The following is a 13040-nucleotide window of genomic DNA, read 5'->3' on the forward strand; positions in this document are numbered from 1 at the left end:
TCCATTTGTCTATGTATATTTAAAATTTCTTCTTTCATTTCAGACATATTAGTAATAGTTTCTTTCAGCATTTGTTTGATTTGTTTTAATTCTTCCATGACTTCAGCTTTGCTTAATGTGTCTGATTCTTCGATAGGAAGTGGTATTTTGCTTGGTGTTATTTGGTCTTGTTTCTGTCTTTTTGCAGATGTACCAGCCTCATTTTTGTTTTGTCTGGTACTTGCCATGTTATTATTCTCTTTTTCTTGGTTATTCTTATTTCTTAAATTTAGTCTCTTAGTTTTGGGTTTGGTATTCTTATGTTTTTAATCCCTTTTCTTCTAAAATTTGGTTCTATCTTTTAAAGTAGAAATTTTCTTTTCCTTTTTTGCCTTTTTTCCTTTTCCTTTGTTTTCAGTTCTATTGATGTGAAAAAAAAAATAATCTTTTTTTTTTTTTTTTATGGTTCTTTTCCCTTAAGCCCTTTCACTGTTTCAATGAAAGAGGGGGATATTCAATCCAACAGCATTTCCTTCCTTAAATTTTTCTCAGACTTGTCGGGTTCTTCCACAGATTTATTTCATTACCTCTGACAGTCACTCTTTTTTAATGACACCCTGTTTCAGCGCTGAATAAAAAAAAAAAAAAAAATTGTTTGGTAATCCTTTCTTTAATTCTCCTCTCACAAGCCCAATCGCAGCCCTGACCGAGGAGAGTAACACTTCATCTAATTCTCTTCCCTTGTTTTGACAAGCTTGAAGCAACTGTTTTCTGTTCACTCACAGCATCTCTCAACTGCCTCGATGTCTTGTCACTTCAGCTTTTTTTTTTTTTTTTTTTTTCCCAAAAGTTCCGTTAATCTCTTCCTCTGTCTCCTCTCACACAAGCCCAATCGCAGCTTTGTCAGAGAAAACAATTTCAATTCAGTATTTAGTTTATTTAGTAAGTTGATATTTTTTCCCTTGTCTTCAGCGTCTCGGTGTTCAATCACTTAGAGAAATCACCATTGTTGTGTTGTTCTAGCACTGAGCAGATTGCAAATCAGTCACTCTGTCCAAATATGATATTCAACAAAAGAGATTTCCTTCTCCTCTTCTTTTCAAGCCTCTCTCTCAGAATTTCATTCTGATTTAAAGCAGCAGAAATTTTCTCAACAATAATTTCTTATTAATTATCTGCTTTATTGTTTCAATGAGAAAGGAATTCTTAATTTTGTATCTCAAGAAACTGCTTCAAGAAGAGGATAAATTGATCTCTCTCAGAATTCTGACTCAATACTGGCAGGAGAGAGCTATTTTAAACTGTCACAGCTTTAGTTGGTTAAACTGACATTTGCCTTATAATGAGATCAATTTTAATCTCCCAGGGCTCCGACTGGCTGTACAAGGCAATTTTAAATCACCACAGCTTAAGAATTTAACTGACAACAGGCTTCACATTTTTTAATGTTTTAAACTGCCACAGCTCTATCCCTCTTCAACTTTCTTCGTTGTAAACTCACTTTTGATTCACCTCTCTCAGAATCCGTTTCAATTTCAGCAGAGGAGATCTCTATCAGTCGGTGACAATTTCTGTTTTTTCTGAAATTATCAACAACAAGGGGATTTTAAAAACCGTTGCCGATTTGATGTCACACAAGACCTCGCTTCAACACCGGCAGAGAAGGGCTTTTTCAAATTGCCATACTCTAAAGACTGACAGGCACCATCTTTCCATCTAAATCGTTAATAAAGAGTAAATTTTCACTCTTCCTCTTTGTTGTCAGGCAGTTCAACGTCAGTTTTAAACTCCGTCGGTCCCCAACCCTTTACTCTGCACTGTTCAGGATAGAAAAAAAAAAACGGCACCTTTACTTCTTGATTTTTCACCTTTTAGGCTTCTTTTCCGTTTCAGCGAAGGAGATCAGTATTGATCTGTTACATTCAGGATCATAGGAAATTGTTTCTTGATAAATTCTAGATCTGGCAAGGCAGGCTGGTGTAATTCACGCTGTGAGCTTTTTTTTTTTAAAAATACTTCGTCGCTACAGCAACTGTCATCTGACATTAAGAAACCGGCAAAAGAGAGACAGACCTTTTCTCTTAAATTTCTCACTCAGACTTCATCCAACTCTTTGCAGTACCTCTTTTTTCACTCTTTTATAACAGCTTTGTTATCCGATTGTTTCTGTTGATAGATTTCTGTTTTTGTTAATTATCTGCCGCGTCAAACCAGCGCTGAGAGAAAAACCGGCAATCTTTCTTTCAGTTTTCCTCTCTCTGTATCTATCTCAATTTTATCGGAGGAGCTCAATATTAATTTGTAATGGTTTTAAATTTAATTTAAACTTGTTTTTTCATCTCAAAATCAACAATAAGAGAATTATAATTTTAAAAGTTTGCCCAGATATAGAGGAGCGTCTCGATCACACCTCCATCCTGTGCTCGCGTTAAGCCACGCCCACATAGTTATATCAATAACTGCAAATTAATAATTAATTTTACATATTAGAGTTAAGTAATTTCATAGAATTGAAAAAGGGACCAATCTATGCTGAATTTGAATTTTAGTTCTCCTAGTTCATTTGTCACCTATTCTATATTTAAAATATCTCAAATTTTGCTAAACTATTCCAAAACGGTACATACCGTGTTTCCCCCATTATAGGACCTCCTCCTTTAGTAAGACACCCCCCTTTTTTTCCCCACCTGGGAAATATAAGGCCCCCCCCCCCCCGAAAATAAGGCACTATTTGGCAAGCATGTCTTGGCGATCCAGAGTACTGGTACAGTACCGTATGCGTGGTCACACAACTTCCTGCTTCCGCTCTCCAGGAAAACAAGCCCAGGAACAGCCTCTGTACACCGAGGCCCTGATTCTCCAAAAGTGCGTCCCGATTTTAGGCAGCTGTAGACGTCCTACAGCTGTCTAATCAGCCAATCGGGATGCACGTTTAAAAAAAAAAAAAAAAAATGCTCCCCAGGCAGGCCGCCCGGGAGAGGCGTCCTATACTAAACGCCGATTCTGTAACCGGCATCTTTAGAGAATCGGGTTAAATTAGACGCGGCCTCTATACTTATGGCAGCAAGGGATCTCCCTGCTGCAATATGTATAGCGGCCGCAGTTGTTGTGGCCGCCTGTCCCATCACCGACAGGAGAATGCCTAACTCCTCCTGTCGGAACCCCGAGCCCCCTGCCCCCCAAACTCGTAATCACCGACAGGAGGATGCCCAACTCCTCCTGTCGGAACCCCGGACCCCCCTCCCCCCCAAACTCGTAATCGCCGACAGGAGGATGCCCAACTCCTCCTGTCGGAACCCCGGACCCCCCTCCCCCCCCAAACTCGTAATCGCCGACAGGAGGATGCCCAACTCCTCCTGTCGGAACCCCGGAACCCCCTCCCCCCCAAACTCGTAATCGCCAACAGGAGGATGCCCAACTCCTCCTGCCGGAAAGCCCAACGACCCCCCGCCCCAACTAATCTCCCTCCCCCAACTAACCTTTCAATGTTGGTCAGCTGGACGGGTCTTGCTGCCGTCCAGCCGACGTGTCTGCCTCGTGGAAATGAGACGGCACGCCCCTTCCCGGCCCATCCCCGCTAAATCTAAGGCCTGATTGGCCCAGGCTGTAGAAGCCTGGACCAAACAGGCCTTAGGCATAGCGGGTCCGCCCATCCCCACTAATCCTAAGGCCTGATTGGCCAAGGTGCCTAGCCTGGGCCAATCAGGCCTTAGATTTAGCGGGGATGGGCCGGGAAGGGGCGTGCTGTCTCATTTCCACGAGGCAGACCCGTCGGCTGGACGGCAGCAAGACCCGTCCAGCTAACCAACATTGAAAGGTTAGTTGGGGGAGGGAGATTAGTTGGGGCGGGGGGTCGTTGGGCTTTCCGGCAGGAGGAGTTGGGCATCCTCCTGTCGGCGATTACGAGTTTGGGGGGGAGGGGGTTCCGGGGTTCCGACAGGAGGAGTTGGGCATCCTCCTGTCGGCGATTACGAGTTTGGGGGGGGGAGGGGGTTCCGGGGTTCCGACAGGAGGAGTTGGGCATCCTCCTGTCGGCGATTACGAGTTTGGTGGGGAGGGGGCTCGGGGTTCCGACAGGAAGAGTTAGGCATTCTCCTGTCGGTGATGGGACAGGCGGCCGCAACAACCGCGGCCGCTATACATATTGCAGCAGGGAGATCCCTTGCTGCCATAAGTATAGCGGCCGCGTCTAATTTAACCCGATTCTCTAAAGACGCCGGTTACAGAATCGGCGTTTAGTATAAGACGCCTCTCCCGGGCGGCCTGCCTAGGGAGCATTTTTTTTTTTAAAACGTGCATCCCGATTGGCTGATTAGACAGCTGTAGGACATCTACAGCTGCCTAAAATCGGGACGCACTTTTGGAGAATCAGGGCCTTAAATGTTTTTCTGGTTTGTGATACAGTTTTTTCTGGTTTGTGATACAGCTTTTCTGGTTTGTGATGACCTATACCATATACAGGTAATAAATGTCTTTTTTTCAGCAATAAATGTGTACTGTATTCTTCTTCATGGAAAAATAAGACATTCCCCTGAAAATAAGACCTTGTGCATATTTTGGAGTTTTTAAAAATATAAGACAGTGTCATATATTCGGGGAAACAGGGTAGTAGAGAATGACACGGGGAAAAAATCTGTCCCCGTCCCACCATCCTCTGCACCGCCCCATCACCACCGTTCCCTTCACCGCCTCGTCACCGTCACCGCCATCCCATTCACTGCCCCGTCACCGTCCCCGCTGCATCCATATAAGCCTTAGTACTGTAATATTTAGCTTATTCCTTTCTTATAAATCAAAGTTCCTGCTGCTGAACTAGAGAAAGAGATGTTCAGTTGGCAGGGCTTTGTTTATAAATTTTTATCAATACAACTAATATGCTACTTTATCCTAAAGCAAAAAATAAATAAATAGAATTTTTTTTCTACCTTTGTTGTCTGGTTCCTGCTTTCCACATCTTCTCATTCAATTCCTTCCATCCACTGTGTGTCTTCTCTCTGCGTCTTCCATTTGCTGTTACTGTGCCTCTCCCTTCACCCCCCCCCCCCAATTGGTCTAGCACCCATCTTCTTCCCTCCGCTCCCCCATAGTCTGGCATCTGTCTTCTTCCCATTCTATCTTCCACATTTCCCTTCAGGGTCTGTTCCTCTCCACCCTCCTTCAATGTCTTTCCTATTCCTTTCCACCACCACCCTTCCCTCCCTCCTTTACCATCTGTTCCTTTCTACCACCCTTCAGCTCCTCTCGCGTGGCCTATCTATCTACCTTCCTCCCTCTTATTTTCATGGCACGTTACAATGTAATTTGTGCAAGCCACTGGAGCCTGCGAGTTCGGTCCCTGTCCCATCCCCACAAACCATCTCGCTTCTGTGCTCCTATTTTCCCCATTTCTAATATCTCCCCTATGTATCTGCCATTGCCCCCCCTGTGTCTATATACCATCCCAATGGCATGTCCCCTTTATGTCTCTATCCCTATGCCCCATGCACATAATTTCCCCTCTTTCTGTTATCTTCCTGTGTCCAGATTTCCCCTATCGTCCTCTTCCATACCAGTGTGTCTCTTCTTTTCAACCCCATCTAGCTTTTTCCCTCTTTCTTCCTCCCCCCCCCCTGCTTCTAGCATCTGGCTTACCTGCCTGTCCTTCCCTTTCTTTCCTGCTGTGGGTTTTTCTTTCCATCTTCATCCCCTTGGCCCAGAATCCTTTTCCCTTTCACTCCCTCCTTCCAGTTTGAGCCGGGAACACGGGCGATCGCACGGTCCCCGCAGCCCACACCCGCCTGCCCAATCGATCCTAGTGATTAGCCAGCTCTCTCCCTTCTCCTCACCTTAGTTTGTAGGTTTTGTTTTTCGGCGACCTGCATGCTTTTCCAAAGAGCCGCGCACACGCGGCTGCTCAGTGTTCAGTCTTCTGCTCTGCTGCAACTTCCTGTTTCCAGTTGCGTCAGAGCAGAAGATCGAAACTGAGCAGCAGCGGGTGCGCGGCTCTTTGATAGAGTGCGAGTCGCCGAAAAAGAAAACCTACAAACTAAGGTGAGGAGAAGGGAGAGAGCTGGCTAATCACTAGGATCGATTGGGCAGGCGGGTGTGGGCTGTGGGGACCGCGCAATCCTTCATGCCTCACAGTTGCCGCAGCGACTGCTAGTTTTCGTTCCCCGTTTTGGCGGGTTACCCGCGGCTAAACCCGGTGGCCGCAGGTAAACCGCCACCGTGTCATTCTCTAGTACATAGGAAACGTTTTTGGTTTTCCTGTGTGGATTCTGTTTACTGATGTGTCAGTTTGTTCCTTTTTTTTCTTTCTGTCTCCCACAGACCTTATTTGAGCAGAGTATTGTGAATGAGAGTTCAGTGAATATTCCAATCAGAGCCACAAACGCCACATGCACTGTCATAGTGGCAGCATATACAAGATATGGTCATGGGCTATACAGTGAACCGGTGCATATATTCATTCCAGTAAATGGTAAGCTGATATTTTACAACAAAATTACTTTATTGGTAAAAGAAATACATTAGACACAAGAAGAAGTGGTTTTAAAATAATATAGAGGGTTTGGAATGGAGTTCAGGGATGAAGTGAAATAGAGAGTGTAAACTGAAGCCTAGGTGAAGCAGGCATAAGATCACAATTTTATGTTGAATCCTATAAGTATAGAAAGTCAATGCCGTTGGGCTAGAAGGATCCCCAAGTAAGGCAGGGAAAAGATGAATGCGGCTTTTGTCAGGTAGAGAAGATGAACAGAAATGAATGGAGGCTGGGGTCCACAAATGTATGTTTACCTAGTCAGTATAAACCTTTAATCCAGCTGTTCTCAAAGTTCACATTTATTCCTTAGCTCTTCCTCTCTTGGAGGAGCCAGTGCAGAAAGGTTTGTGGTAGAACCATGTATGGATGTCTAAATACACAGAGGGGCATAATCGAAAGGGACGTCTAAGTCAGTTTACGTCCATCTCGCAAGTCGTCCAAAGTTAAAAAGAGCCTAAGACACATTTTCGAAAGAGACGTCCAACTTTTTTTTACTTTCGAAAATCGTCTAATTATACGTCCTGCCGATCTGATCATCCAAGCCACTAAATTGTCCATCTTTATACCACATTTCCGTCTAACTTTCCGTCCAAGTCCAAAACGCCTAGAACAAGTCCTATTGGACTTGGGAGGGGTCTGCAAAGTGATGGACTGAACACCCAGACATGGCACCTAAATAGTGGGGTACCTTACAGGGTACTGTTGTGAACTTCACAAAAAGGGTGCCATGGCTTCTCCTCACTACAGCTCCCTTATAGGTGACGGTGAGCCCCCCCAAATCACCTCCAGAATCCACCCCAATAGCCCTTATGGCTGCAGGAGCCACTTATATTCCAGTCAAAAAGGGTTTTGGGGGTGTATAAAGGAGTGCACATGTTTAAGTATCAATGCAGTGATTACAGGGACTACTTAAGCTGCTTCTGGGCTGGACTAGACTTTCTTATGCCAGGCGGCCAGGTAATGATGGTCTGGAGGCTGAAATTTAAAGTTGTGAACAAAATTTTTATGGGGGGGGGGTTGGTGGTCACTGGGGTAGTGTGTGGGGGTCTGTGTTATGTGTTTGCAGTGCTTATCTGGTGAGTTTAGGTGGGTTTTTGTGACTTAGACCATGTTTTATGTATGGAAAATTTGCAGTGGATGCAGGAGTTTGCCAAATGGATGTGCACAAGCTTTTGTGGTAAGTGTGGCTTTTTGTGCTCATGTCCAAACAAAAAAATGAAAGTGTCAGCAGACACCAGTGCTTGTTCTTCTGCGCCCATAATTGCTTACACATAAAATTTGGGCACAGAAGAACACATGCCGATGTGTGCTTTCACTTTCAGATTTGTTCCAACATGAGCACATGTTTATTATTTTTCATCTACCTTTAAAACTTGATAAGGATTTCCTTCCACTTGCAAAACAAGACAAAACCAGTAGTTAAATTTGAAAGATTGACAAGAAATCCTCTCTACAAAACCTTCTATGCCACCCTGGATCCTAGTGAAAAAATTCCCACGTTGTGCATGCTTCAGAAGTGAGTGGTCTACTCTCTGCATTGCACAGATTACCTAAAATAGCTAATTACCGTATATACACGAATATAAACCGGGATTGTTGGGCCAAAAAACCGGCGGTCCCGGTTTATATTCGAGCCAACAATACACCCCCTTCCAAAATTATTGAAGGCCGCCACCGTCAGGCTCTGCACCCTGCCCCCTCCATGCCCTAGCTTCATACCTCTACTGCCGATCCCCGGTGAAGGTGCAGAAGGCAGGAGCGAACTTTCTGAGTTCCTGCCCCGCTGCCGCAAGTTTCTTCGGCCGCTGAGCAGCAAAAGCAGGTGCGCGATTTGGCTTCTGCTTGGTGCTGAGTGGTTTCCTTACTGGCTCCCAGCCGGTTAGCAGCGGGGCAGGAACTCAGAAAGTTCGCTCCTGCCCGCTTCACCTCCACCGGCGATCGGCAGTAGAGGTATGAGGCTAGGGCAGGGAGGGGGGCAGGGTACAGAGCCTAGGAGGGAGGGTGCACAGTCTGACAAGGGAAGGAAGGATGCTGGGTGCAGAGTCTGACAGGGGAGGGAAGGAAGGGGGCTGGGTGCAATGCCTGACAGGAAGGGAGCTGTATGCAGTGCCTGACACGGGAGGGGGGCAGGGTGCAGAGCTTGGCAGGGAGGGGGCTGGGTGTAGAGCCTGACAGGGCAGGGCAGGGCACTTGAATATAAGTCGGGCGACTTAATATTTGAGTCAACCATTTTTCCTCCTTTTGGGGGGAAAAAGGGGGGTCTCAACTTATATTCAGATCAACATATATTTGAGTATATATGGTAGCTTACTTTTAAATACAGCTGTGTCTTCCATGATAGTTAACATCCACATACAAGTCCTCTGCATTGTTCAGTGCCTCCAATCTGCAGTAACCAGTGGCTAAGCCTGCAGTTGCTTTCTGTTTTGGCCCCTTAGTAATCTTTTCTTTCCACTGGTGGTTTGCAGTTCATTTTATCAGGAAAATATGTACTTCTGTAACAAGTGTCACAATTAGCTAATTGATATATTCTATTGTACAATCACATTTATTTTTCTCTCTTTGCTAAACTGTTTTCATTTAGGATGGGTTGCATTTGCTCCATCTTCAACGCCAGTATCGGGAAAATTGGACTCGTTTTACATTGTCTTCGGTGTTATCTGTGGAATAGTTTTGGCTGTTTTAACTGTGTGTTTATCCATGATTGTCAGGAAGAGGATATTGGAAACTAAGTTCGGGTAAGTAAAACATTCAGTTTAGTTTATGTGGGCTTCGTGTTTTAGCATGTATATTAAAGCATATGTTCCTGTAATTGTTAGATATTCTTCTATCTGTTCCACCTCCAACAAAAACATTATTTATTTATTTATTTAATTTGTTTTCTATCCTGTTCTCCCCAAAGAGCCCACTAAGGGCAATGCTATAACTGGGCACTTATACGGATAAGTGCACTACACACTAATCTGTAATGGAGCACATAAGTGCTTTACTTAGCAGATAACTGCAAAGGGGCATACACATGGGCAAAGTCTAAGAGGAGCATGGGCAATGAGAGATTAAAAAAAAAAAAAAAAATGGTACTATGGACCTGAGATCCAAAAATCAAAGGGCCAGGAGAGATCTGTTTTGTGGCCTAGAGGTTTTCATTATAGCAAAGTATTTGTATGAGGAATGAGGATTCTTTTCCCTGCACCAGAGAAATTACAATCGTGTAGCCTGGCTTGAGACACAGAAACCTCAGTGCTGTGATAACAATATGGTAATTAATGATGGGATCTGTCACCTTTTGAATATTTGCAGACATTTTTACTGACTTCTACCAGGCTAAGCAGAGACAAAATAAACTATTTAACCAGAGAAGAAAAAGGAATTTTCTTTGAGTAGGGCAGAACAGGGACATGTTACAAGTCTCCTTTAAATCTGGGATTTGCTTTGTTCCCTCAGAATTTCTTCATATTCATATGAAGCATTGATGTATTATTTACCCTGAGTTTTAAAAGTTTTCATATATATATAACCAAGAAAATAAAGATAAAATAAAAATTATTATTAGTGAAATTCTGAGTTTTTCTAAATTCTTGATGGGGAGAAACACTTTTTTTATTATCATTTGCAGCGTGGTCAGTGTGTCTCCAACTTACACAAGTAATTCAGAGTACCAGCAAAATCAATGATTATTTAAAAAAATTAAAAAATCAGATTTTTAAATTTAAAAATTTACCCCCCCACCACACACACACACTCCTTTCACAAAACCGTGAAAGCAGTTTTTAGCGCCGGTCAGCATGCTAACTGTTGTACACTGCTCCAATGATTATGGGAGCTCTATGAGTGCCTGAGCAGCACACAGCATTCAGCGTGCTGGCCTGCTTTTGTGGCTTTGTAATTGGATTTTTTTAATGCTTTTTTGAGAAAAAATTATATCCAAAGATGGTTTTCTATTTAAGATACATTATAGTCTAAGGGCTTCTTTTACTAAGATGCGATAGCGTTTTTAGCACGCACAGAATTTTAGCACGCGCAAAACCCGAACTGCGTGGCTAGAACTAATGTCAGCTCAATGCTGGCATTGTGCTAAAACCGCTATCGCAACTTAGTAAAAGGAGCCCTAAGTTATTCATCATGAAATAAGGATTTGTTTTTAATCATACAGTGTTTAAATTTTTTAGTAGATGAATTCCATTAATCCATTCATAATGTCACAGGTATGATTTAAATCAAGTCTTTCTAACTAGTGATTTAAATCAATTTGATTTAAATCAAATTCACCTTGTAGAGTCCTACACTGTATTTATTAGGATTTATTTACCAAATTTTTGAAGGCATATAGTACACTCAAGGCAGTGTACAGCAGTAAGTCAAACATAAGCAATAGATAATTACAGCAGTAAAAATATTCAAATTACAATCAAAGTATGGCATAGTATGTTTCATTAGTGTCAACACAATACATGGTAAAATATTATAATAGACAGCTTACTCGCATCCACCCCCACCACTCTAACTGGTAACATCCAATGGTCCCCTGGTCAGATCATTACTTACTCAATTTCAGCATGAACCTCATAACAAAAAACCTGAACAAAACCACCAAAGAATAAAACTAGGAAGAACAAACCTATACCTCAACAGCGATGCAGCTTAGAGAAGGCCGCGAAGCAGCCTGTTTAGAGTGCTGCTGACGCTGCTGTTTGGAAAGAGGTATGTCAGTCTCGCGGTGGGAGGGTTGGCATGTTCTGCTGCGCAGGGGGAATGGAAGGGAGAAAGAGATGATCATTGTACATGAAAAAAAAGGCAACTCCCCAAAATAAGTCCTAGTGCATTTTTTGGACCCAAAATTAATATAAGACACTGTCTTATTTTCGAGGAAACACGGTAGTAGGAAGATGCTGCTTGGGACAATTGGTAGGAGCAGTAGTACAACACCTACTTCTGGGAGACTTCTATGTAATGCAGTTTCCACAGAATTCTACAACTTCACAGAAGTCTGTACTTGCCATGTAAAAGAGGTAGAAGCAGCAGACTTAGCACCTCTGGATGTTCCCTCTTCCCCTTCATGGATCAAGAAGAAGAGAGTACAGTAATGTCTGCAAAGCAGGCCTCCACTGCTGCTCTGAGCCATGTAGAACACCGTACAGGTGTGCACTAAGAAGCTGAGTGACAGAGGAGAAAGACACAGCTGAGCTTGAAGGTGGTGTTAGGTTTGAGAAGAAAATAATATTGTTGAATGAGGTCAGGGTGTTAGGTGTTATTACAGCAAAAAGAGTGGACAGAAACAGCTAATGTAACTAAAGTGGTATTTTGGAAGTTAAAGTTAATAAGACAAATGCAATCCTTTTTTGGAGACACAGCAGTTACAAATGGTGATTAATGTGTTCCTGAGGATTACTGTAATATGTTGTATTTAGGATTAACAGGAAAATTAGTCAAACAATTGCAAGTAATCCAAAACTTCTGCTAGATTCCTCCTGGGAGGAAGTAAATGGGAGAGTACATATCCTGTTCTTAGAAAACTTCATCGGTTACCAGTTAAGGACTGTTTATTCATACTGATGGTTTTGATATTGAAATTATTTTATACTCAAAATCAAATCTACTTATTAAGAAGAATCCATTGTTATGAACTCTCCTGTGTACTTAGATCCTCTGCTGGATCTTTCTAAGGCATACTGTCCAGAGTTAAAAATACCAAACAAAGAGGCAAAATGGATGCCACAGATAGCACCAGGAAACAAAGTAGTCTAAGGAGTTCCAAAGTTTAATAATAAAAATATACCCAACGTGGCCACTTTTATCACCTAATAAAAAGACATATAGAGGGGCATAATCAAAACAAATGTCTAAGTCCGTTTTGGGCCTTGTGTGCTAGTCACCCAAAGTCAGCAATGTCCAAAGTCCATTCTTGAAAAATAAGTCCAAAAATATTTTTTCCAAAAATCATCTACTTCTACGTCCAGCTGTTTAATCGTCCAGACCGCTAGTATGTCTATCTTTATACTACATTCTCATCCAAAAGATCATCCAGGTCCCAAATGCCTAGAATCAGACCTTTTGGACGTGGGAGGGGCCAGCAAAGTGATGGACTGGCCATCCAGATCTGGCAGCAGAGTAGTGGGTACTGTGAACTTCACAAAAAGGGTGTCACAAAAATATCTCACCACAACTCCTTTGCAAGTCATGGTGAGCTCCCCAAAACACCCCCAAAATCTAATATACTCACCTGTCTACAACTCCAATAGCCCTTATGGCTGCAGGTGCTACCTAGGTGCTAGCTAGGACTTCAGAGGAACGGGACTTGGGGGTAATCATCAGTGCAGACATGAAGGCTGCCAAACAAGTAGAGAAGGCCTCATCAAAGGCAAGGCAAATGATGGGATGTATTAATAGAAGCTTCGTCAGCCATAAACCTGAAGTCATAATGCCACTCTACAGAACCATGGTGAGACCCCCCATCTGGAATACTGTGTGCAATTCTGGAGGCCACATTACCGGAAAGATGTGCTTCGAGCTGAGTCGGTCCAGCGGATGGCCACTAGGA

General features: G+C 43.2%; 1 protein-coding gene across 2 annotated transcripts in view; it reads left to right on the plus strand.

Annotated features, from left to right (window-relative positions):
- Positions 1 to 13040, plus strand: part of MERTK (MER proto-oncogene, tyrosine kinase) — a 226077-nt gene that overhangs the window by 127188 nt on the left and 85849 nt on the right. For both annotated transcript variants that reach the window (XM_033936512.1, XM_033936513.1), the window contains 2 exons: positions 6289 to 6439; positions 9087 to 9240. In XM_033936512.1, the coding sequence (XP_033792403.1) occupies positions 6289 to 6439; positions 9087 to 9240 (305 nt within the window). The remainder of the gene's footprint in view (positions 1 to 6288; positions 6440 to 9086; positions 9241 to 13040) is intronic.

This window comes from Geotrypetes seraphini, chromosome 3, assembly GCF_902459505.1.
Source record: "Geotrypetes seraphini chromosome 3, aGeoSer1.1, whole genome shotgun sequence".
Taxonomy (NCBI): Eukaryota; Metazoa; Chordata; class Amphibia; order Gymnophiona; family Dermophiidae; genus Geotrypetes; species Geotrypetes seraphini.